At 34.4% G+C, this 27435-nt stretch overlaps 1 protein-coding gene and 1 long non-coding RNA gene across 7 annotated transcripts in view; both read left to right on the top strand.

The window, feature by feature from the left end:
- LOC129948605 (alpha-tubulin N-acetyltransferase 1) overlaps positions 1 to 27170 on the top strand; it is a 50959-nt gene extending 23789 nt beyond the window's left edge. For 4 of the 6 annotated variants that reach the window (XM_056059751.1, XM_056059752.1, XM_056059754.1 and 1 more), the window contains exons 2-7: positions 8377 to 8530; positions 8613 to 8768; positions 12765 to 13130; positions 13462 to 13615; positions 24284 to 24327; positions 26128 to 26996. In XM_056059751.1, the coding sequence (XP_055915726.1) occupies positions 8424 to 8530; positions 8613 to 8768; positions 12765 to 13130; positions 13462 to 13615; positions 24284 to 24327; positions 26128 to 26653 (1353 nt within the window). In that variant the 5' untranslated portion in view covers positions 8377 to 8423 and the 3' untranslated portion in view covers positions 26654 to 26996. The other 2 variants (XM_056059755.1, XM_056059756.1) reach the window with 2 other exon arrangements.
- On the top strand, positions 25357 to 26054 carry LOC129948608 (uncharacterized). Its single transcript, XR_008781903.1, has 2 exons — positions 25357 to 25912; positions 25976 to 26054. It is a non-coding gene; the product is annotated as an uncharacterized LOC129948608 (long non-coding RNA).
- Positions 27171 to 27435: the final 265 nt, after the last annotated feature.

Genomic DNA, 27435 nt, shown 5'->3' with positions numbered 1-27435 from the left:
GCGTGCCTGTTGTTTGGCTGCATTTGCCTGCCGACATTCCTCATCGAACCAGGGGTTCCTTGTTGGGGGCTGTTTGAAACCCACCACATCAGAGGTGGCTTCTCTGATTGCATCTTGGTAATGTTACCACTGGTTTTCGATACATAGTGTTAGCGGCAGAGAACTTCGAGAGACGTTACTTGTAACTCGGTCGGAAAAGGATTTGGCGATCTCTGGTGATTGTAGCCGTTCGACGTTGTATCTTCTCCCAGCACCTCCCTGTCTTGCCTTGGGTCTGGAAATCCGAAGTGCTACCTTGGCTGCAACGAGGTAGTGGTCCGAGTCGAGAGTTCATAAAAATATCGGTGCCACAACTAAACACATTCTTTAAAAAACTCTTTTTTAAGATGACAGAACAATGACAGTATTAGCAAATGAATCAAAGTGGGGTTAATAGGGTTTCACTCTTAAGGGGTTTTCCATGGGTAAATTTAGATTTACTTCAGAAATAGATTTTTTGTCATTGTTTAGTGTAACTAATAATATAATAATATAAAATATTCAGTTAATCGTTTTTTAAAAATTGTATTAGTATAAGTTTAGAGTCTTAAATCTGTCAAAAAAACCAAATTTGATCTTAAATCAAAAGTACATCAATTTAATTTTCACCTCATGGATTGCATTTCCGCGGGGAAATTTGTGGTTTGACGGATCTAGATTAAAAATAAGAGATTGATTGAAGAATGTGTATGTGTTAATAAGTTTTTTTTTTAATTTATTGAACCATACAAAATTTATATACATTTGACTTAATTCTAACATAAATAATATTTAACAATAACTTAAATTAAACATTTGTTGGCACAAAGGGGGCCTAACTTTATACATTGGTAAATTAGAAAATTAACATGTGTTTAACATGAAATCGATGGCTAAAAAAGAATGTCTTTGGCGAGGTTCATCTCCGATTGTTCAGTCCCGGTTGTCTTTATGGAGGTTGGTTGGGTGTGGCGGCGCGTTCAGCCGCGGTAGTATGCTGACTCCAGGCCAGCGTAGAAGGAGACGTTGTCGTCGTCGTCAGTGGGGAGTTTGTCCAAGATATCCATACTACAAAGGTATCTCGGGCCCGGGTGTCGTTCCTGATTGGTCATCCTTCTCATTAATTGGTTAGGGTGACTTGCAAGGAACTGGTCAAGTGCCTTGATTTCAGCTTCTTCGTAGACTCTTCGATTGCTTCTGTCGTTGACAGTCGAATTGTAGATCAGTGCATAACCCTAGTATCTTCCTCTCGAAGACTTGTAAGTTTTTCCATTGCAGTTTTTGATATGGTTCACCATATCGGAAAACTGTAGGTGATAACTGGTCTTAGTAGCTGTTTGTATATCAACAGTTTCGTTGGTTTACATAATCCTGTTTTCTTCTTCAAGAGAGGTTGAATTCGGTGGAGTGCGATGTTGGCTTTCGTTATCACAGCCTTAGACTGTGGGTTCAAGCACAGCAGCTCATTGAAATGTATTCCCAGGTAGTTTGCGTTCTTCTTGGCTTATATCCTTGATCCATCCGGAAACGTTAGAACAAGGTTTCTGGCCACTGCCGCCGATCTACAGCGGCTGTTGTTGGTGACGGGTCTCCGGAAGCATACCAATTCCGATTTGGAGGTATTTATTCTTATTCCCCACTTCTGGTAGTACTCGTTAAGGAAACATGGAGGACATATAGGTGAGTGAGTCATCCGCAAACAGCAGGTACTAACAATCCGTTGGCACTGGCTGATCAGATGTCATCAGGCTGTAGAGGAACGGTCCAAGTTTTATCCTTGGGCGATTCCCGCCTTTACGTCTTTAATCTTTGACTTGCAACCGTCGATTTCTACGAAGAAGTTTCTGAAAGAAAGAAAAGAAAACAAAATTTTTATTATTGGCTGTGGGATGTGTTGGTAAGGAAATAAAGGAGTGACTTTCAAATAAATTTTCTCTGAGAACCTTCTAGATACATTTCTCTGAACCCTATGGAACTTAATACCCTTTGTTTGTCATTTTCGAAACTAAAAAAAATATGCTTACATTGTTTATACTATTTCCAAATTAATTTTAATTCTAGACTCATAGCCACAATGGCCATTGCAACAAATATCAACTTTTAAACCGTCGTTATGATACGATAGTAAAAATCACTTGAACGCAATTGTTATTTCTTCTTCCTTTTAAGTTCTCATCAGTTATACAAAAATAAAATAATATGCATTTACTTATATCCAATAAAAACAATTATTGTGGACATTTTAAATTCACTAATTAAAATAATCAAGCGGATATTTACAAGTTCCTGTCTGCTGCGTTAGTTTTTGTGTGACTGATTTTATTTCAAATATTATGTATCTCAAGATACATACAATGAGGAGAGCATCTTTTTCTATTGTTTTTAATTTATTTTAGTATTTTAGTAGCACTTTTTTATTGCAATTACTTTATATACTGGGGTCATAAATTACCAGACACATTATGTGGGAGATGATAAGAACTCGGGTATGAATGGAATATTTTATTTTATATAATCTGGCTAAAACTGGTTCTAATAAAAAAATCAAATTTAAAAGGTCTCAAGAGTTATCGTTGCAATACATAAATTATGTTTTATTTTTAAAATTCTGAAAATCAATTACATATATAGTTATGCATATAATAATAAATCATTATCACTCAGTTCATTTTTGTTCTGTGAACTTTCATGAATTTTGAAGAAGAACAATTCCGTGTTTTTCGAAACTTTACTTAGAGGCGAACAAACAATATAAACAAGTTTTAGTTCCAAAACGGAAAATTTATTTCAGTGGTGTAGCAACCGGTCTCTCATCATGTAAGAACTCAAAAACATTTTGGTCAAAGATGAGGTTGTTATGTGGTTGCAAAAGTGTGGCATCGTCGGTGTTGGCAGTTGAAAAACTTGCTGATCACTTTAAAATTCTTCTGAACCCGTTATCGGTTCACCAAACGTTTGAATATGCTCTACCTTTAGTGAAAATCCCGGAACTTGATGGGCCAAGTTCAATGAAAGAGTTGCAAGATATAAGATAGAATCAATGAAAAATGATAAGTCTGCGGGAATTGACGGTATTCCCGTTGAATTTTACAAAAATGCATTAGAAAATTTGTTGGTTCATATTAATTTATTCTTTAACAGGTTTCTTGAAGAAGAATCTATTCCGAAATAATTTTAAAAAGCATGGATTTGCGCAATATTTAAAATAGATGATCCCCAAAGCCCAGAAAACTACAAGTGCATATCGATTTTACCGTGCCTATTCGCCCATCCTCTATACCATAGGCTGACGGAATGGGTTAAAGAGAATTAACTACTTAGTATTTTCCAAGCACGTTTTCGATCGGGTCTATCAACAGTAGACCATATATTTGTATTCAATACTTTAATTTATAAAATGTCTACCCTAGGCTTATCAACATAAGCTTCTTATAACCGATACCTCTGCTGCTGTATGGAATGGAAGTAGAATGTCTAATTTCGTCAATACAAGTGCTGGTGTGGATTAAGCCCTAATTTGTATAAATGACTTACCTAGTATTTTCCTCAATTCTAGTCAACTTCTTTTTGCCGGTGACTCAAAGTTTTTTGTTGCATAAAATCTATTAATGACTGTCATCTCTTAGAAGACGATATTTCAAAACTGTCCCAATGGTGCACGAAAAATCCATTATATTTAAATGTCGCTAAATGTCAATGTTTCTTTTTGCCGCAACTTTTCTGAAATTATCTTTGAATTCAAAATTGAGAATCAAGTTCTGGAAAGAGTAATGGAGAAGAAAGATCTTGGTGTAGTTTTTGACCCTAAACTAAACTTTGTTAAGCACATTGAATTTAGTGTATCCAAAGCAAATTCCATGCTCGGTTATATCAAACGCAATAGCATAGCCTTTAAAGACCCTTTTACTCTCCAATCGCTTTTTACCTCATATGTAAGACCAATCTTGGAATACTGTTGTGTAATCTGGAAAACTTTTTATAACATTTAATCTAAAAGAATTGAAATGGTGGACAAAAATTTACAAGGTTCACTATTCAAAAATTTGCGTGAAACATCGAAACTATCATACTAAACTAGATGCCGACTTTTAGCTATTCAATCACTTGAAAATAAACGTTAAATGTTTTCTGTGATGTTTATAAGTGATATTTTATCAAATCATATCAAGTGCCCTTTTTTGTTGTCTTTAATAAATTTGTATGCGGACGACATTGTACTATTGACTGATAATTCCATAGCTTTGTAGTTACAAATAAACAAGCTCAAGCGTTTTTGTGATTTTTGGGAATTAAGTTTAAATATTGCAAAGTCGAAAATCATGGTTTTTGAAAATACTCATCGAAGCACAACTTCCCAAGAAAAATAGGTTTTTTGATAACTCGTAACCTTGATTTTCGCACACATGGAAATGAAAAATGCACTGCAGCCCAAAACGGCAATAAATCTTATGTGGGGTAATTTTCTTTTGTAACAAGAATGTGGTTAAAACTGCTAAATTTAGAGTGTTTGATGCAACCATTAAAACATGCCTGTGCTATCCAAATCAACTGTTTGGCTATTAAAACTTAGAAGAGTTTGAAGTAATTCAACGCTTATTTTTCAAGCAGATCTTTAAACTCGATAAACCTACATGTGCAATCCATACTGAATCCGGTAAGCCACAAGCATTTTTAAAGAATCTAAAATCAAATGATGATTGTTATGAAGAAGCCCAACTCAAATCTTCAAAAACAGATATTAAAATATGCACTTAGACGCTAAAGTTCGGCTTTCAAAGAATGGAATGATCTAGCTTTTAGACACAGTGTAGACTTCGACCTTAATAATACAGACCATACCAATTGGAAGGACTTATAGAATAAGCTGTATAGCAAAAATAGATGATTCGAGAAATTTGTGTGTACATTATGCAAGAATTCGCTCTGGCGGACACAGACATTGTCCCTAGAGTGCTACAAACGTATGTAAGCTCATTAAGTAGTAAAATACTTCAAATGTGGGATCGAAGTGGGCGTAATATTGAAAAATTTACAAATGCAAATGAGGTATGAGGAAGCAAAACTACCAGAAAGATTCGTTGAAAATGTTCCTTCAACCAGCTCAATTGGAAAAAAGGAAGACCTGAAAAATCATTCAAAGAATGCACTTTAAAAGTACAAAAACGTAAGGTCCAAGAATTGGTTAGCTCAAAAACTCCAAGTGAAATCGCACTTGCGGCCGAAATCAGTATAAAGTCAGCTGGTAAAAGGGATGCGGCTAACTTATTAAAAGAACTTTTAAATAGTTCTCCTCAAAGAGCGACGAACATCAAAAAGGTTAGATTAAGTCAAGAAAATAAAAACAAAATAATTACAGCTGAAGAAGCACTTGTGCTTATTGTGAACACAAAAATGAGCACATTTCAATATAAAGCCATGCGATAGCAACTAAAAGAGCTTAATTCTAATGTTTATCCACCTTATTACTTAGTGCAAGAAGCAAAAAGAGAGTGTTACCCTGAAGAAGAAGCATTCACTGTCACTGATGTTTTTGCTCAAATTCAATTACAAGCATTACTGGATTTAACAGTGATTCTTGCTGAGCATTTAAAATCCTTTAATGCGCATAATTTATCTCTGCGACTTATATCAAAGTGGGGCTGTGATGGGAGTTCTGCTCAAAGCAGATATAAAATGAATATGAACGATGCAGAATATAGTGACGAAAATCTCTTTTCGGTAACTTTTGTTCCACTTCCGTTGGTTGACGATTTCTCTAAAAAAAATGTATGGCAAAACCCAACACCAAATTCAACAAGGTATTGCTGATTAATAAAATTTGTTCATTAGATGCTGTCCATAAAATAAAAAAGAAGAAAGATTGAATAACCTGCCGATATGGTTCACCATATCAAAAACTGCAATGGAAAGACTAAATGTCTTCGAGAGCAAGATACTAAGGATATGCAACGATCTACAATTCGACCGTCAACGACAGAAGCACTATAGCAATAGTAGAGTCTACGAAGAATCTGAAATCAAGCCACTTGACCAATTCCTTGCACAGGCAGCAAGGAAGATAATCACCAAAGTCGCCAGCCACCCTAACCAATTAATGAGAAGGATGGCCAATCAGGAACGACACCCGGACCCGAGATACCTTTGTGGTATGGATATATTGGACAAACTCCCCACTGACGACGACGTCTCCTTCTATGCTGGCCTGGAGTCAGCATACTACCGCGGCTGAACACCGCCACACCCAACCAACCTCCATCAGGACAACCGGGACTGAACAACCCGAGATGAACCTCGCCAACGACACTTTTTTTTTAGCCATCGACTTCATGTTAAACACATGTTAAATTTTGAATTTCATCAATGTATAAAGTTAGGCCCCCTTTGTGCCAACAAATGTTTTAGTTAAAGTTATTGTTAAATATTATTTATGTTAGAATTAAGCCAAATGTATATAATTTTTTATGGTTCAATAAATTAAAATGTAAAAAAAAAATTGAATAAACTGTACATTCATATTACTAAGTGTGCCCATCATGGACAGCTACTTTAACCTAACAATCAAATTTTAAAAATCACTTTAATTGTTTAAATAATGACTTTTAAAAACTTAATACGAATAGAGTGCACTAACTTTACTAAGTTTATTATTCGTTCTAAATGTAAAGTTACACTTTTTTTAAGCTCAGGTTAGCAAAATATTTTGCAAATAACTTATTATTATTATATATATAATCGATTTTATAAAAATAAAAAAAATTGAATTGAAAGTTCCGCTAGATTGCACTCTGTGTGTCGACAACTCGCCTTATATATAAAGAATTAAACCACACACTTTTTATTCGAAATTATTTTAACGAAAACTCACTTTTAATCAAATGAATGTTATCTTTGAAGCAAGAAATGTTTTCTTTAAATTATAGACCTCAAAGAACTGACTTTCGCCCGATATGTAGTTTATGCAACCGTAATGAAACCAAAAACGTACATATATCATTTTCTAGCTGTGTGCCGAATCTTACAAGAAATTCCCAGACTTTACTTCTCAAAGAGTTTCCTTACACTTTAAGATACAAAGGATCTTTTAAATGGTTTGGTCAGGTTGGAACATTCTTTGTCTCTATGTGAATCATGCCTTAGGTTACTGTAATAGTTTCATCGATTGAATTTTAAACTAATTTAAATGATGATAAAATAAAATGTAAATCTCTTCTTCTGTTAAAACATTTAACAATCACACCAAACTTCAGAATCGTCAGAATAAAATTTTTATAGAATTTATTAATACGAATTTTTAAAAACAACTTGCTAAGTTTCTTCTGTGATAATATAGCCTTTTTTGCTAAGAAAATTTAAACTCAAATCCAGAGCATATTCCACTTAAAATGTTAAATGTCAAATTCTGAAGATACCCATACCTATACTTCTTCTCAGGATAAAGTGCCTCTTATGCTTTGTAGGGACCTTTTTTTAAGATCGCGACATCATTATATGAATCTTTTTAAACCACTATCTCAAGAATATGCTATCCAAAGAGAAGTCCCTTAGTGAAAAAACAACCGTCCTCATCCCCTTATTTTGTTGCCATTCGTCAAAAGCGTTGCTAAGCCCATTTTGTGCTAAGGTACCATGAACACGATGTACACCGAGGAGAGGAGATGGGTAGGGGAAGCAGTTTATAGACATAGGTTAGGCACGTTTAAGTATATGGAAGCTAATGGAATCTTCTTCTATGCCCGTGTTTACCCTTAGCCTGAAACTCAAACTACTTGTTAAACATAATGATGTAGTGGCAAAGTATACATACATAGGTATATGGCATTTGTCTGGTTATTGCTTTGTTCCTTTGCATTTTTGAACTCATATAGCACTTTAACTCATCTTTAAACCTTGCATGAATTTTGTATTTAAAGCTGAAAGATTTCTACTTATTTCTTTGATTTCCATTTAGATCAATAAGAAATAAGAATATTTTTAAAACTTCTTCGTTGTTTTACTGTCATTTATATATTTCTGTGTTTGATTCTTTTTTATTTTGTTTATCTCTATGCTCTGATGATTACAAGATAATACCAGAACAATAATGTAATTTCACAGTGAATAAACAAAAATGATTGTTATTATAACTTACCTACATATGCCTTTTCCTTATTTATTTCTTTCTTTGATTTTTGTTTTGTTGCATGCAACAGAAAATAAAAATAGAAGAACATTTTCAGACTTTTAAATGTACATCCAATGTACACATTACACATTTGTTCTTATAATTCTGCAAATCAAAAATTATTTTAGTTTCTTAAGCAACAAATCGTTTTCTCTACTTATTCATGTCAAAAATTAATTAATACAACTTATTTACAGATCTCTTACCATACTTTGGTGCTACATATAAATATTAAATCAACATTATGGTGGAATTCAGATTTGATATAAAACCCTTATTCCCTCAGCCAATTGTGAAAATTACTTCAAACCTGTTGCCACACACTTTTCGAGGTGACCGACGCATGGCGTTGTAAGTTTTCTTTTGTATAAAACATAATATTTCAAAACATAGAAAAAATGTTGTTATTGAATTTCTTTAATTTTTTTTTCAGGGATACAACCTCAAAGATGTCAGAGATAATTGATACACTTGGTGAACTGTCGGCAACCTCACAAAAATTATCCAAAGCGGTCACTACTTCTCAGAGGCTTAGAATGTCTGATAACCAAAAAATATATTTACTCGCCGATGTTGGTGCAGGTCACAAGTGAGTTATTTTTTAAATAAAAAAATATATTTGCATAATATTGCCTGAATTAAATGCTTCATCAAATTCCTATTGGTTTTGCTTACTGTGTTACTTATTTAGATTAAATATTATACAAAAAATAATAACAGAATTAAATAAGTTGAACATTTTACTTTTCAAGGTTTGTAGTTAAAACTAGAGCAAAATTTTCAACTAAAACGGTTAACTTTTATTCATTTTTAAATCTCAAGTACTGATACATAACTGTTTGTTCGGTCAGTAAGTTCCTTAAAATTCGAATTAGTGAGCTTTTTTAAGCAAAGATTCTCAGGAGTCACTAAGGCCCCCATTCCCCTTCAAACTTGCTTACTTACTTACTTAAGGTGGCGCTACAGTCATGTGTGAACTAGGGCCTCACCCAACAAACTTCTCCATCTAGCTCGGTCCCTAGCTAGATGTGTCCAGTTTCGCGCTCCAAGTTGGGTGAGGTCACTTTCCACTTGTGCGCACCACCTGATTCCACTCCCCTTCGATGCATACGGGACCGTAAATCACACGAAGCACTTTTCTCTCGAACCGACCCAAGGTGCTTTCATTCGTTTTTGTCATAGTCCATGCTGTGCAGTTAATAATGACTGGATAGAACGAATCAATAAATTTGAAGTAGAGTGCAAAACGTTCTCAGATCACATGCCAATAAAAGTGACATTTTCAACTGAATCCTCTAACATTCAACAAAATTTAAATTTGCTACCGAGGCTGAAATGGAAGAATGAGGAAACAGCTGCATATAAAATTTGTTTGGACAACTTAATATCAGCAAATGTGACAGCTGAATCTACTGATGCACAATCTATCCAGCTTACAGAGTGTATTAGAAACTCAACATTAAACAAAAACTTCAACACCAGCACAATCTTTTGCACTACTGCGAGTGATGCGGAATTCAAATAGTTACAATTTGAAAAATTGGTACATCGAAGCTAACACTCAATGCAAAAATGTATGTTTAAAAAAAAAACAGAATTTGAAAACGAGCAAGCGCTAACTCTTGGAAGAACAAGGTGTTCGAAAGAATTTTGGAAGATAGCTAGAGAAATTAATGGCTTTAAACATATAATCGGACCTGAATTATCTGCAGAAATGCTCTCCTGTCACTTTGAAAGTCTCCTTTGCAATTACTCCAATCTGGCGTTTTCATATGCTAAACCATTAGTATCGGATGAAATGTTAGACGTTGATATAACAAATGATGAAATAAAAGCTGTTATAAATAAAGCCAAAAATGGGAAGGCACCAGGTGAAGATGGTATAACATACGAGTTTTTCGCTAATGCAACACCTACGTTTTTCAACCACTTGAAAACTTTATACAATCAAGTTTTTACATATGCGGATATCCCTTCCTCCTTTAAGAAGTCCGTGATTTTTCCAATTCACAAAAAAGGTGCTTTGGATATTGCTGAAAATTATCGAGGCATTTCATTTATGAATGTTATAGCTAAAATTTTCTGCGGTATATTAGCAGAGAGACTAGACAAATGGGTGACACAAAGAGACATCCTCTCGAACCTCCAAGCTGGTTTTAGAAAAAATTACTCTACAATAGAACACATTTTTACACTTTCTTCAATTGTAAATGCTTTCCAAGCAAGGAATAAAAAAGTGTACTCGTTTTTTGTTGATTTTAAAGCAGCCTTCGATCTAGTGAACAGAAACGCGCTCTTTTATAAACTATCGCAACTGGGCATATCTTCGAAGTTCATAAATGTAATCAAAGAAATGTACACTGAAACAAAAGCAGCAGTATGGGATGGTTCGGCTTATTCAAAATGGTTTGTTACAAGTACGGGAGTGAAAAAAGGTTGCCTGCTCAGCGCTCTGCTCTTCTCGTTTTTTATAAATGACGTAGTAGATGACCTTCCTGGAGGCATAAATATCGCAAGTTCTACAATAAAAGTTTTGTTATACGCAGATGATCTCGTCCTTTTGTCCGAATCACCTGAAAATTTACAATTGATGATAAATCGGTTGGCGTCTTACTGCAATAAATGGGAGCTGACCATCAATACCGCTAAATCCAAAGTGATGATTTTCTCACGATCCGTACAATCTCAAACTGGGAATATATGGTTCTACAATGGGAATCTCTTGGAAATATCTAAAGAAATAAAGCACTTAGGAGTCAAGTTAAACTCAACTTTGGATTTTAACAAACACCTATTAGAGAAGGTCAACACTTCGCAGAGTTTGTTGAATTCAACATGGAAAAAAGTTTTTTCAAACGACAGGATACAATTATCAGCCAAATACAAAATTTTTGATGCTGTTGTGAAATCAACCTTGTGCTATGCCTCTCAGGTTAGGGGATCAGAGGAATATGAGGTTATTGAGAAATTCCATAAAATTTTTTGAAAAAACTTTTCAATCTTCCACTCAACACACCAAGTTACGCAATCTACTTGGAAACAGGCTTACCCCAACTCATGACAAATACACTGATACACAGGCTGATTTTATAATCAAAATATGCGCTTTTCAGAACTCCAGAGTATCCAAAAAGATGCTTTTATATGAATTGAGGAATAAGGATTGGTGGTTCTCGAAATGGCAACATATTGGAAGCTCTTGCGGAGAAATGCTCCGTATAGACATAAACAACTTGTGCAATATAAAAGATCAGCTCTATAAAATTATCCCAAAGAATGAAGACTCAATACGAGATGCATTCATTATTAAGGCCTGCGAATCTGACAGCAGACTTTTATACTCTCAACTTGATTTTAACCTTAATAATAAAAATTATTTCAACGATTTACTGAGTTACAAAAAAATATCTTTAATCTTTAAAGCAAGAAGCGAGACACTCAGTTTAAACGGTAATCCTTACAACGGCAGCTTCAATCAATTTTGTACCCTTTGTAATCTTAAATCCAAAGAGGATTGCTTTCATGTTATATTTAAACAACAAAGGATACGTTTCTTTGGTAAACAAACATCAACAATGCAAGAAACACTTCAAATTCTAAACGGATGGGACTGGAAAATATTAAGCAACTTTTTGAGTGCAATTTACAAATACCGAATTCTTTTAATAACAGAATATGTTTGATTTTTGTATCTATTATCTAAAGTTTTAAATATTATAAATAATAAAAGTATCTATATTTACCAACCAGGCTGACGGCTTAGCCATAGCTTTAATATTCATATGAATAATTATTAACTCTGTATACATTATATTCTAATAAAAATGAATTTGTAACTTACTTACTAGTCCATGCTTCTGCACCGTTTAAATAGCGACACTTTGGTCCCTCAAAAGAGGACTTTACCACTTAATTGCTTTCTTATCCCAAAGAAACAGTGGTTAGCAAGAGTTATTCTGCGTTTGATCTCAGCGCTGGTGTTGTTTACTGCGTTTACAGCGGAGTCTAGGTAGACGAAGTCCTTGACTACCTCAAAGTTACGTCTGTCGATGGTGATGTTTTGACCAAGACCCTTCAAGCTATCTTGATCTTTTTTTCAATTTTCAATTCTACTGTTTTCTTCTCCTTCATAAAATATTTTGTGATGGTTTTAAATTTGGTAGTCTTTCCAAGAAAACGCCACAACTCATTCTAGACATCTAAATATCATAGGATATTCCCATACATGTCCATAACAAATATTTAATTCTTTGAGTTATTTTGAAAAGAACATTTCCGTTACGTGTCTGAGTTTACAGCTGTTTTATTTTTAAACGCACTACCTTAAATGAGAATGTCCTTGAGCATTATTAATTAATGGGTAAAAGAATGAACAACTTCTTTTATTTGTTTCTTATGTGTTATTCATTTATTTAAGCCAATAAATTAAACAAGTCACGATTTCCTAACAGCTCATAATTTCTTATTTTAGTTTCCAATATACACATTTTAGTAATTGCAACTCACACTTGCTGTTTTGCTTTATATTCTAATACATAAAAACGAACAAAATTATTATTTATTTATTCACTTATCATTTGTTTAGTGGTGCGGTTATTGGACTTCTAAAGGTTGGTACAAAATCGCTTTATTTATTTGACGAATCCGGTGAAACGAAGAAAGTCGATGATGCCCCATGTATACTTGATTTTTACATCCATGAATCGCGTCAAAGAGCCGGTTTGGGCAAGGATTTATTTGAAGCTATGCTAGCTGAAGAAAATTGGGCTCCAATTAAACTTTCAATCGATCGACCATCGGAGAAGCTTTTGGGTTTCTTAAAGAAACACTATGGACTAGAAAAAACTATTCCACAGTCGAATAATTTTGTTCTTTATGAAGGATTTTTTGGTTCTCCAACCACCGAGAATAATAATCAGCAACATGCAAACGGATTACATATTACCGACAGGTAAGTCAACAACTAGCAATCAAATTTATATAATGTAATACTATGAATGTATATCTGCATAGCAAATTAAGAAATTCGGAAAAAACACGCAAGTTATGACATAAAATCATAAAATTCACTTATAACACGCGACATAATATTTGCTTTTACTTTTTTGTTTTTTTTTTTTTTTTTAATGTTGTGACGGAGCCACTTTTTGAACAAACATTCATATATACACACATAATTCATAAATAAACCTAATTTAATAATTTGCATACATTATATACTAACTTTCTTCTACTTAACTCTTATAATTTCATTTAAAAATTATTTGTGATGTAATGGGCAGTCCTAACACTGCATTATTTGGACCACATTTCATTGGTGATGATAACAAGAAGAGGATAAGGCAACTAGATGCATCATCGCCCAGCGCACAAGTAACACAAATATCACCAGTTGGACGTTATGCGGCACCTCGTCCATCTTGCAGCATGGCTGAGGTACATTATTAAAGAGTGTCATTATAAAAAGTGTTGTTGAATTGAGGGTTGTTCTGAATGGTATAATAATGTATAATGTAAAATTAAGGAATGGGGTTTATGTGAGAATGTGGCATGAATTAACAAAGAATTTGAAAGAGCCTTACAAGATTATCGTAACGTCCTTAGACTGCATTACGTCATGTTAGTCTGGAAGTATTGATTATTTAAATTTCTATGAATCATTCAGATACATAGATTAATAGGATTGTAGTCTAAGTAGTTTTCGTTTGTAATTTACTGGAAATTAAAATGAATTTGTTGCGGCGGTAGTACTAGTGGCCTTGTAGTTAGTGTGTAGGACTGTCATGCTAGAGTTCTTGGGTTTTATCCATGTCTGTGTCACCTTAGGTATTATTCATGGGGACTGCCTCTTGCAGGAAAATGACAAATCCTGCAAGAGTAATTCTTGTCATGAAAAGTGTTTCCTCAAATTTGCCGTTCGGATCCTGTAGGTCCCCTCCACCCCCGTTTTTTTTTTACACTTCAGAATTTCAGAAAGTAGTAAGGTTATAGCAAGCGTCAAATTACGATCAGAGGCTCATCACAAGTGCATGAAAAATTAATACAAATATAGCCCAACACACGCACAAATACAAAACAAAATTAGCATTTAACTATTACAGACTCATTCGACTTAAAGCTTCATTCTTGCCATAGCTAGTTCTATGGAAGTCAATATGTATAAAATCAAATGTGCGCAGGTGATGAGTTCCGCCCCGGTAATTCAAATGTACACAAGAAAGCAAATAAGGTGCATCAATTTCACCATAAATGAGTTGATGAAAAAATACTAAGTCATTATTAACACGCCTTTGATGGAGAGATTGCATTTGAAGAAGTAGAATGCGATGTTCATAGGGAGGCAGATCATAGGGATCTTCCCAAGGAAGACCTTTTAGGGCAAAGCGAATGAAATTATGTTGAATTGATTCAATACGTTTTCTATGAATTTCGTAATAGGGAGTCCATACCTGCGAAGCATATTCAAGATTAGGACGAACATGTCAATTATACAAAAAAAGGGTAACATAGGGATCATTAAACTCCTTTGCCCAGCGTTTTATAAAACCAAGCATAGAACTGGCCTTATTAACAATAAAATTAATGTGATGTGTAAACTCTAAGTTGGAACAGAAATGTACACCTAAATCTTTAAATGTGGAGACACGACAGAGTTTTTGCTGTGATATACAGTAGTCAAATACGTTACTGATTAGTTTTTTAGTGAAAGTTATAGTCGGCTTGTAAAAGAATTATTTTGAAAATCTTCATATCGTCAGCAAAAATGAGAAGTTCACCTGAGCGTAGACATGACGATACATTGTTAATAGACAGGATGAACAGAAAAGGGCCAAGATGGCTTCCCTGGGGAACACCAGATTGCGCAACAAAAGGTTCAGAATGACAACTTCTAAATTTTACCTCGTAGGATCTGTTTTCAAGGTATGATTTAATCCAAGCTAAGAAAAATGGTGGAAAACCAAGAGTTTTAAGTTTAAATAAAATAATTCTGTGGCTAAGTTGGTCAAAAGCTTTAGAAAAGTCAGTGTATACACAGTCAACTTCATAACCTTGTTCTAAAGCGTTTGAATATATGTTTGAGAATGTGAGGAGATTAGTAACGGTTGATCTTTTTTTCACAAAACCATGTTGCTGTTCGCAAATGATATTTTTACTAAAATATGCTACGCTTTCACAAACAACTTGTTCAAATACTTTAGGAATGCAAGAAAGCTTTGCAATGGGCCTGTAGTTGCTTATATCCGACTTGTTACCTTTCTTGAAAATTGGTGTTAGAAATTACTTCTTCCATATACTGGGAAATTTGCCTGTTTTTAGAGAAACTTTGAATAAAAACGTAAGGGGTTCAACTAAAGCATTACTACACTTTTTTAGTACTATCGGGGGAATACCATCAGAACCGGCTGAGCAATCTTCATTCAACGCAGATAAAAGCTCAAGGACCATACTGTGTAGCACAGGTATGTGACTACAGCTAGTTTGCGAAAAAGTGTGAAGATTATGAAAATATACTTCATCAACTTCTTGAGGGCTATTAACAAATGACTCACGGAAATTCGTTGCGAAAGCGTTACAGATATCATAAGTTTTATCTAACGAAAGGTTCTTGTAATTGAAGTTAACCGGAAAGCCATCTGATATTTTCCTTGAGTTTACAAAATTCCAAAATTTTTTAGGATTCTCTTTCAAAGAGGTGGCCATATCATCAACATAACAAGCATATCAAAATTAGAAAGAGATTTAAATTGGTTTAAAGAGTTCAACATAAAAAGAGAAGCTGGCTGGAGACAGAGTTTTGAGATACGTTTTCCATGCCTTATTTCTTTTGTTACGCAGTAAACGCAATTCTTTCGTGTACCAAGGATGGCTAAAGTTTGTTTTCTTGATTTCTTTATCGGTACATTTTTTTCAAAACAATAATTAAGGATCCTATAAAAAGTTGAAACTGCTTCGTCAATGTAAGAAAATGCTAGTGCATCAGCAATTCCAGAAATGGTTAAATCTTCAGACAATTGCTGGAAATTGGCTCTTCTGAAATCAAAATTATATAAGCAAATAAGTATTATTCATGGGTACTGCCTCTTGCAGGAAAATGACAAATCCTGCAGGAGTAATTCTTGTCATGAAAAGTGTTTCCTCAAATTTGCCGTTCGGATCCTGTAGGTCCCCTCCACCCCTAAAATGAACCGAACGCAGGTATGGTTGAGACTTGTAACTCACCAGCCTCTACGGGCTGTTGCGCCACCTTATTTAAGTTGTTTAATATTGTCTCTAAAACGGTTGCAAAGAACCAGAGAAAAATTGTGAATTTACCATCTCTACCAAGCTTGCGATCCATAAGTAGAAATGTTTCATTGGAAGCGGTTTCATTGCTGATAAATTAATGTAACTATGCTAATGCAAATTGTATTCATACTTACGTCGATTCGATTCAAAATGAAAAATTAAATCTACTTTTTAATCTATAGATTCAAAATAAAATATCACATTCACTTCGCTATTGTTGTTTGTAAAATAATTTCAAATCGTTTATTTTTGTATCATTTATCATCATATTAAAAACAAATATTATTATTCTCCATGGATCCAAATATTACTCATCGTACATCTGGAAAAAAACAATTTGTTGCACAATATCAAAAATTAAATGTAAGAATTTTAACAATAGTACTTGAGGCTTTTTTTAAAAAAAAAAAAAAAAATATTTCTATAGGCAACAGAAAGTGAAATAAGCCTTACCCCAAGTCAAGTTTTAAGACGTGATAAATCAAATTTGGTAATTTTTAAGATTTTCTATTTTATACTTAATTGAAATTCAAATGAAAAATTTTATATAAGCAAAAGAAAAATCCATTGGATTCAATAACCAAAGCTCCTAAAACAAATGAATTTTATGAAAAGAGATCGGTAATTTACAAGAATTTTCTATTCTAATTTTTTTTTTTTTCAAAAAGTAAATTAAAATGTATGTATTCTGTAATAAAGGGCTTACAAAATGTCACTGAAGAACACTTACAGCAATCTTCAACGTTTTTTCAAAGAAAATCGGTATTTTTTTTTTAATTATATTATATTTAAAATTTCCCTGTACAAATTTTATTCAAAAGGATTTTTCGGCCAGAGGAGAACAGCCTTCTAGCAATGCCAATAATAACTTAGGTTCAAGTAACCAACAAGATAACAACACACCAGCCGCTGGCGCTTTTTCAAAGCAACAAGCAAACATTGATGCTAAGGTGAAATTAAATGATTTATATTTAATTTCTTAAAACATACAAGTCATTTTTTTGTATAGAATCTTCCTCCCTCGGAACCAATTCATACTGAAAACTCAAACGCTACCAATGTAATTCTTAACTCTTATTGTTCTGTTGTTATATATAAGTAAAACAAATTCTAATGATAGGCATCAAATGAACCTGAAAAAGGATTTTGTACAACATGTCCCAATTGTGCTGCAAGAATTATTTTAATGCCTGAAACTAGCAATAAAGCCGAAGAAAATTCCCCATCATCGTAAACATTGTAAATATGTCAAAGAAAAGTACAAATTTAAAGAGGTATTTTATATAGTAGATATTTTCTTAACTTAAACTGAAGGACAAAAAGTAAAATGACTTTAGTCTTTTTAGAATTAGTCATGTTTGCATCCTTCTTATTTTGTTTTGAATAATAGTTGTAGTGGTCAAAAGAATTATAGATTCTTTGATCGTACATTTTTTCTTTTGGCTACTACATACAAATTTTCTCGATTTAGACTTATTGATGTGACAATCAGTAACACACTAAAAAACTAATGTTTTCTTAAAGCTAGTAATAATCTAGTTCAGCGTTCCCAAAAACGTTTTTATAACCGAACAAGGCAAATGCATTCCATCATTTTTTTTTGGCAGAAAAATTGATACTCGTCGTCCGCCAGGGCTAGAATTTTTGTTGTCGCAATCGCTTCAATTTATATTCTACGTGTCCCACTTGCAGCATGCATCGCCTTATCTAAATGAATACAAATTTCAATGTGACGACATAATGTTATTTGTCTATTCCAAAGAAACGCCAAAAAAAGGACCCTACTGCCTCTTTCTGGCAAAGAACAAGGACTAGTATAAACTTCCTCAACGACATACATTTTTGTTTTTATTCTTATCACGCCATTTGAACACAAACTACGCTTTCAAAAAAAATAAAACCAGGACGACGATTATAATGACAATGCAGTGTATTGCCATTAAATTGGCATAGTGCCAATAAACTTTCCCTGTCGTTTCCGCATAATAGTGTTTCGTTTCGAAGAAAGTGAAATTCCTAGAATATGTACATTGGTTATAAAAAAAATATTAAAAACTATAGACAAGAACAAAGTAAAACAAAAACAAAGAATTGTCGGGAAATTGTTTAGGTGATAAATTTGTGTTTTTGTTGTTGTATTTTTTGGGGTCAGTAGCAGGTCGTTTCCGGTAGTTAAGTCGTTATTTAATATCCTTTGCAGGATATTTGATAGTGTAAGAGTTTTTTTTTTTTAATCCATTGCTTGTATAATGTCTTATGTACTATCACTCTATGAAGTATTGACGCATATTTAGGGTCTGGCATACAAAAAAGATTTATCGATTTATGTTTGATGATTCATTATCATGCATTTCATTTACTTTCTAAAGTACCTCATTCCCTATATAATTAAATAATTAAAATGGCTCGACGAGCCAAATCACTACTGGTGAGTGATTAGTCTATTTCAAGCTTTTGAAAATCCACCGATTAAATCATAAAATGGTTCAGCCGAGCTATTTGAATTTCGAGGAAATTAAAAAAAAATTTCGGCTGTGTGTATAGAAAGAACTTTTAAAATATTAACAAAAATTGATATAAATGTTGTTTGAGTTAAATTGGCCATCATCGGCCAAGCTAGAACAAAAAATAAAAAAATAATTTACTAAGTAATATTTGTACCATAGTAAAGCAAGAATATTAATAAGTCTCCAAGGGTAGATTATTGTAATATTCGTGGGCTAAGATCGAATTTTCTTTCTGTGTACTCCCATACTGCTTTAAACAGGCCAGCTGTATTGGCACTAAGTGAAACCCAAGTGGGTGAGGATTCCGATCCCACTGAATTCTTTATTCAAGTGTATAACTTGGTGCCATTATTCTTTTCCCACCATGGTCTCGCCATATACATTAGGAATGATGTTGCTTATCAGTTTTTGCCACAATATGGTCTCTGCACCAATTCTTTTTTCAATTTTATGTGGTTTAAATTTTCCGTGAACAAGCAAATCATTCACTATTGCTTCCTTTATCGAAGCCCAAATCTAGACAGAGTATCAACTTCTCGTGAATTTGATGGTTTGTCTGATTCCATCCAAAGAATTGTTTCGTCCTATCCTCGCACTGAAATCGTTGTTACGGGCGATTTCAATGTACACAATTCTTCATGGCTTCAACATTCGGGCCAGTCAACACCAGAAGGAGTGTCTGCTGAGATCTTCGCTGAGTTAAACCACCTAACTCAGCTGGTCAACGAGCCCACTCGAATATCGGACGTCGTAAGTCGAGCAGAAAACACTCTTGACTTGTTTCTTACCTCTGACCCTGATAAGTACACTGTTAGTGTTCTATCTCCTCTAGGCACATCTGACCATTGTGTCATATCAGCAAATTTCTCGTGGAAAAACTCTCCAGTTAAAGAAAGAGCTCCTAAGAGAACCGTTTGACAATACGAGAAAGCCAACTGGGACGGTCTCAATAATTACTTCAGGATCTTTAACTGATCACTATGCTTCCTCGATAGTGACGTTGACGCCAGCGCTGATATGATCACAAGTTTGATTCTCCTGGGAATGAGAACTTTTATCCCGAATAGGGTTAAAAGCATCAGACCTAAGGAAAACGAATGGTTCGATGCGAGCTGTAAAGAGGTTATTAGGGTTAAAAAGGTAAGTTTCCGTTGTTTTAAAGCCAATCCTACTGAGGAAAACCGGAATAAGTTCAAGCAAGCCAGGAAGGCCTGCAACGCCCATATTCGACGGACCAAATTTTTACATGACCAAAAATTATGGCAAAAAATACTGCAATGTCCCAAAGGCAGTACAAATTTTTGGTCATTTGTAAAAAATATGAGTAATTCTTCCTCTTCCTCGGTTCCTACGCTCGTTGTGAATGACACTCCATTTGTTAGCTCTTTCGAGAAAGCAAATCTCTTTGCTAGGCATTTCGCCGCCAATTCAAATCTGCCAGTGAGTGTTATGACTCCGCTTGTACTTGAGCGAGCTAATGATTCTATGGGGCAAATCTATTTTCGCACTCGTACTGTAGCGAGAGTCCTAAAAGATCTTAACATACACAAATCTGCTGGTCCGGATGGTATCCCCGCTATTGTTCTGAAGAGGTGTTCTTCATCGCTGGCAAAACCACTGCGTAAGCTTTTTAATCTGACCTACTCCTCAGGTCTCGTTCCGAGCGGAACCGATTGCACTTACGTCCCTTCTTTCCAAGGTCATGGAAACGCTGATTAATTATCAGCTCAAGAAATATCTTGAAGAACGGAAGCTTCTTAATGACCGACAGTAGGGCTTTCGAAGCAATAGGTCCACTAGTGATCTCATGGTTCATCTCACCGAACAGTGGAGCAAATCCTTACATCGCTTTGGAGAAAGTAAGATTATTGTACTTGATATTTCAAAAGCATTTGATAGGATTTGGCATCAGGATCTCTTATTGAAAATGCCTGCTTTCGGTTTTCATGAATCCCTCTTTCATTGGATTAGTAATTACCTCTCGGTTCGTTCAATTCAAGTTGTATTGGATGGAAACCACAAAATAAATGCTGGTGTGCCCCAGGGCTCTCTTTTATCTCCAACACTCTTTCTCATTTTTATTAATGATCTCCTGTCTGCAACTTCTAATCCAGTATATTGTTTCGCTGACGATAGTACTCTTAGCTTTTCATATTCGTTTTCAGATTCACACCCCTCTTCTTCGGATGTGGAACTGCAACGACAAAATATGATAAGCTCATTAAATTCCGACCTAAACAGCATTGTACAATGGGGAATAAGAAACCGCGTGGAATTTAATGCTTCGAAAACGCAATGCTGTCTTGTATCGTTAAAGCGAAATATACCCCCACTGCCATTATCCATAAATGGCACATGCATCGAGGACACTGAACATCTCGATATTCTTGGTATGTGTATCACCAACCACCTTTTGTGGAACGATCACATACGCAATGTCGCCAAAAATGCCGTAAGATGTTTGGGTTTTCTAAGGCGATGCAAGAAGTTTTTCCCCCCCTCTGATCTGGCTGTTATTTACAAGACTTATATACGTCCAAATCTTGAGTATAACTCCCATATCTGGGCTGGTGCTCCTGCAACTTACTTAAGCCTCTTGGATAGTATTGAAGGTAGAGCATTTAGATTGATTGGTGATATTACCATCATAAGATCATTTACGTCACTTGAACATCGTCTAAATGTTTCTTGTCTCACGCTTTTTTACCGTTATTTTAATGGTTTATGCTCTAGAGAAATAGCCAGCTGCATTCCTCCCCTTAAACAGTTCAACCGTAATACTCGCGCTTCTAGGAATGCTCATCAATATACCCTCGAGCCCATCTTCGGTCGTACTGTCAAGTACAGAGATTCGTTCTTAAGCCGTACTATGCGAATGTGGAATGCCTTGCCACACTCTGTCTTTCCCAGCTATTGCAATATTCAGGAATTCAAAACCAATGTGCACCGACATATCCTTTCAACCCCTCTCTCCCTTTCCTAGTGCTCACACTGTGTGTACATAATAAGGGTAATATATCCCTTGAGTGTGCGCTTATTATAAAAAAAAAGTTAAGGACAACATTATTTATGCAATGAACTTATCTTCAATTTGTTGGAGGATAATACTTCCTTCCAAATTTACTTTGATCAAGTGATGGTACGCCCCACTTTGAAACTTAGGGACTTGGGGCTGGCCGACCTCTTATACCATATGTGTACAATTTTTATTTAGTAAGGGATTCCACATTTATAATAGGGTTTCACAATTTACTGACTTTTAAAATCAAATGCAGTATGTAAGCTCGATTGAAAAAGGCAATTTGCTTGCAGCACAGTTTGCTGTTAATTCGAAGCTACCGGAAAGTGTCATGAGTCCTCTTGTTCTTGAGAGCGTAAATGATTCTATGGGACTAATCTTCTTTCGCACTCGTGCAGTTGCAAGAGTACTGAAAGACCTTGACATACACAAATCCGCTGGCCCGGATAGTATCCCCCCAATTGTTTTGAAGAGGTGTTCTTCATCGCTGGCAAACTTTTCCATCTTTCCTACTCTACAGGTCTCTTTCCAAGCGGATGGAAAATAGCATTTGTCCAGCCTGTCCCTAAAAAAGGCGAATCCTCCTCTCCCCCTAACTATCGTCCAATAGCACTCACGTCCATTCTTTCCAAGGTCATGGAAACGCTGATTAATTATCAGCTCAAGAAATATCTCGAAGAACGGAAGCTTCTTAATGACCGACAGTATGGTTTTCGTAGCAATAGGTCCACTGGTAATCTCATAGTTTATCTCACCGAACAGTGGAACAAATCTTTACATCGTTTTGGTGAAAGTAAGATTATTGAATTTGATATTTCAAAAGCATTTGAAAGAGTTTAGGACCAAGCTCTCTTATCGAAAATGCGTGCTTTTGGTATTGATGAATCTCTTCTTCGTTGGATTAGAAATTACCTTTCTAACCGTTCAATACAAGTTGTATTGAATGGTTACAAGTCTGAAATTCATAAAATAAATGCTGGTGTTCTTCAGGGCTCCGTTTTGTCTCCGACTCTTTTTCTTATATTCATAAATGATCTTATGCCTGCCACTTCTAATCCATTAACCTGTTTCGCCGACGACAGTACCCTCAGATCATACTCGTTTATAGATTCACATCCTTGTCCTTCGGATGTGGAACTTCAACGGCAGCGTATGATAAGCTCATTAAATTCTGATCTTCACAGCATTGTACAATGGGGAATCAAAAACCGTGTAGAATTTAATGCTTCGAAAACTCAATGCTGTCTTCTGTAGTTAAAGCGTAACACACCCCCGATGCCACTAGCTATGAGTGGCACTTGCATCCAAGAAACTAATCAACTGTCAGTACTTGGTATATGTATCACAGATCACCTTTTATGAAACGATCATATATTTGATATTGCCAAAAATGCTGACAGGTGCTTAGGATTTCTCCGACCGACGGTTCAAGAAATTTTTCACCCCTTCTGATCTGGCTGTAATTTACAAAGCCTTCATCCGTCCAAAGCTTGAATATAATTCGCATATCTGGGCAGGTGCCCCTAAAACAAGTTTAAATCTCTTGGATAGAATAAAAAAAGGGCTTTAAAAATGATAGGCGATAGAACTATAATCGAAATATTTACATCGCTAGAACACGCCGCAATGTTTCATGCCTTTCGTTGTTTTATCGATATTTTTACAAACAATGTTCTGTTGAACTAGCCAGTTGCATTCCACCCCTTAAACGATTCAGCCGTAATACTCGCACTTCCAGGAATGCTCATCAGTTTACCCTTGAGCTCAATTTCGGGCGTACTGTCAAGTATAGAGATTCTTTCTTAAATTGCACATCGAGAATGTGGAATGCTTTAGCCAACTCTGTTTTTCCCTCCCATTTTGATGTTCAGAACTTTAAGACCAATGTGCACCGGCATCTCCTTTTAAATCCTTCCCTATTTTCCTAATGCTCGCACTGTGTTTAAATATAAACATATAAAGGGTACTAATAACCCCTTGAGTGCCTGTAAATTATAAACAAAAAATGTTCATATGAATGTCTTTGACCGGGAAAATATGTGTTTCCCTCGGCATTGAAACTTATTCCATAAATAGTTTCAACTATTGTCCTGTATAATTCTTCACAACAAATTTGCCATAGGAGCAAGGCTCTTTACTTCCACTTAAAATTAAAGAGTTTTCGTCGTTGCTAATATTTTTTTTCTCACCACTTCAATCCAATAACAATACAAGCAATTTGGTTATGGTTTATCGTTTAAATTAATACAAATTCTATTTTAAAGTATTATATTTTTTTAATAATTTTTACAGATAATTCATAGCAGTAAAAAACCAAGCACAGGGGAAGCTGGCAGGTAAAATAAAATAAATTAAAACTATTTGGCAAAAAACACATGAATTATGAGTCACATAATTATTTTTTGATTATTCCATTTTTACTTTTGCTTTTTTTCAATGTTTTTTTTTTGTTTATATTTTTTATTTTATTTATTTCAGAATATCGTAACAATCAACATGTACATGATTTTGTGGTTGGATCATTAGTTTCATAATATTGTACCTTTATTATTTTTTCATCACTACTACATTACGAATATTTAAGAATTTCTCTTGTTTATATAATGAACATTGTGCTGCTAATTGTTAAATTCTCACATAAAACGAAATTGTTTGTCTAGTTAAATTATTTGTTACGTCCACATTTTAATATTTTTTTTTATATATATTTTAGAAACATTAAAGACATTTTTTATTGTTCTTTTTATTAATTTCATTTTTGTTTGATTTTTTTTTTTTTTGAAAGCATGAACATATCATTAAACGGAAATTGAATCCTTTGGAAGAATTACTTACTTAGGTCCTCAGACCTGTTAAGTCCGTTGGGAACCCTTTAAGGGGCATATGGCTTCTATTACGCGTACGCGCCATCGTGTACGGTTTACGGAGATGTGTTCCAGCTCCCTCCAATTCTTGCTTAGTGCTTGATTCCGTCTCGACTGTCCTGCGCCATTTGCTTCTCAGTCGTCCAGCTCTTCTTCCTTCTTGTGTGAGCGGATACCACTGCATTGCTTGGCCTAAAATGCAGTCGTTACCTTTTCGAAGCGTATGTCCAATCCATTGCCATTTACATCTTCGTATTATAGATTCTAAAGGTTTCTGACCTGTACCTCTATGAAGGAATTAATTTCAAATACGGTTTGGTTGCACGGATTTTGAGATACTAAATTTTGAGTTAAGATAAAAATATTCAATTTTCTCAATTTTTGGGCGATTCGAAGGTAACTTTTTCGTCGGAATGTAAACATTTGCAACTTTAAGTATGAAATTTAGGCTACAACGAAAGATTTTTTTCAAAACACCAATAATTAAAGTAAATTGTTTAATTATAAAAATTGAAAAAAAACGGTTTCTAAAACAGGAAAACATTTTTGTTGTATGAAGTGAGCAATCGAATTTCTTCGTTTTTTTAATTACATCGTTTAAACGACCGGAAAAGTTCGTTTGCTCTTTCCTTACTAAAAGTCGGCCGGTTTAGTCTGTAAAACATTACATGCGGTGATATTCTGCAGGAAAACAACTAGCGGCCGTTTCCGTTCGGTTTTCTATAGAATCTGGTCCCGAACTATGAATCTCGAATATCAAATATCCTCTAAATGAAGAAGAAAGTACAATTATGTTCAACCTTAAATAATATGGGGTTTCATTAAATGTGCGTTCATCGAATATTACAAAAAATGCAAATACTGGCCTGAGAATCAATGAAGGTAATTGGTCACTTTATAGGTTTTATATTGAGCTTACTTAAGCTTTGTGCATTTTTGTATGCAGAAAAAATGCAGAAACAGGTGTTAAGACTTCGTTTTTGAAGAATGATTTGAAATGAGCTGCCAAATCGCCTACAGTGACTTATATAATTTCATTCAATTCTTCATTTTCATGGTAATGTCTCAATTTTAATAGTTTTTTATTTGTATTATTTTGTAAATCTATTTTATCCCTTAGGTGTCCACATCTGTCAGTACATTATGATTTAATTTTGTTTTGTTAATACCATTGCGCCTAAAAAAAAAAAAAACAAAAATTAAATATAATTATTGATAAATAGAATACAGTTTTTTTACAACATAAATATCCCAACACAAATATTTTTACAGCACAATACGCGAAGCTGAAGACACTCTAAGAGAGAATAATATAATAAATTCAGTTTGTGAAGATTTTCAAAACTTACAAACTGCTCAATCGGAATCCGAGAGTGTTGTTGTAATTCAAGAGAAAAGTCCAGGATTAGCAACTGAACACTTGAAATTGGAACTTAAAGAAGAACACATTAATGATATTTCTGTATCCAACGATGAAGAGCGAGTTGAACCGGATGGGGTAGCTGAGAATTTGTCTCAACCCCAAAAGCCTAGTTCATTTCAGTTGAGCAAGCAACACACTGGCCTCAAAAATATTTCATTCAATGTTGGTATGGCAGTAACACCCACAAAAAAAATGGAATTCGATCAGGAACAAACCGATGAGTTCGGTATCGTCAAAATCAATCGTCCTCCTGGTAAATTGGTCTCTCCACCGCCACCAGACAACACTGATGCCATGTCAACAGTTTCATCAGGAGAAGGCTTTACCGATCAGGGCTATTATGACTTGAAATTTTACCACAACAAGCTTTGGTAAATGCTGTCACCGTTCGTCGTCGTTGTAATCGCCATGGTCGAGCCGGCGCGGCGCTCCGTGCCAGCCGTTCAAAACAATTTAGTCATTAACTGTTATAAGAAATGCATTTAGCCCTAAAGTAATGTACTGGCAACTTATTAAAATTCAATACATATGTATGTATAGCTATGTACATACACAGTATTATGTATGTATGTATTTAGATAAATTTTATTAATTAATTTGTTTGTTTATAATTTAATTGTTTTATTTGCAATTTGTTACAGACTGCACAAACGCACTCATTTAGTTATTTGAGTTATAGTTATAAATACTAATTTCTAAAGTACCTACACTTGTTATTTTACAGCTCTTCGGTTAATAAATATTACCAAAACTTAATGCTATAGAACATTTAACCATAATTCAATATTATATTTACATAATCATACAAAAACGAAGAAGACGTCTTAGCGGAAAGGAAGCTTCATTTAGTATAAAAACACTTTCATATGCAAATTACATGTATTTTGGAAAACAAATATTTATTAAGAAAAATCATAATTTTTGAGACCAAAACAAACCAAAAAAACACAATTGAAATATCTTATTTGTGACGTAACATTTCACTTCCCTTAAATTAATAACTTCCAATTAAAAAAAAAAAGATTTATTTTTAATAAATCCTTTTTTATCATTAAAACGACAAAATTATCATGCATTGAATTTTCATACCTCTGTTAATAGCAATTACGTAATAAAATTAAAATTTTAAAACACTTTTTTTTAAATGTCAATCTTAC

This window comes from Eupeodes corollae, chromosome 2 (assembly GCF_945859685.1).
Source record: "Eupeodes corollae chromosome 2, idEupCoro1.1, whole genome shotgun sequence".
Lineage (NCBI taxonomy): Eukaryota > Metazoa > Arthropoda > Insecta > Diptera > Syrphidae > Eupeodes > Eupeodes corollae.
This window is presented reverse-complemented; position numbering and strand designations above follow the sequence as displayed.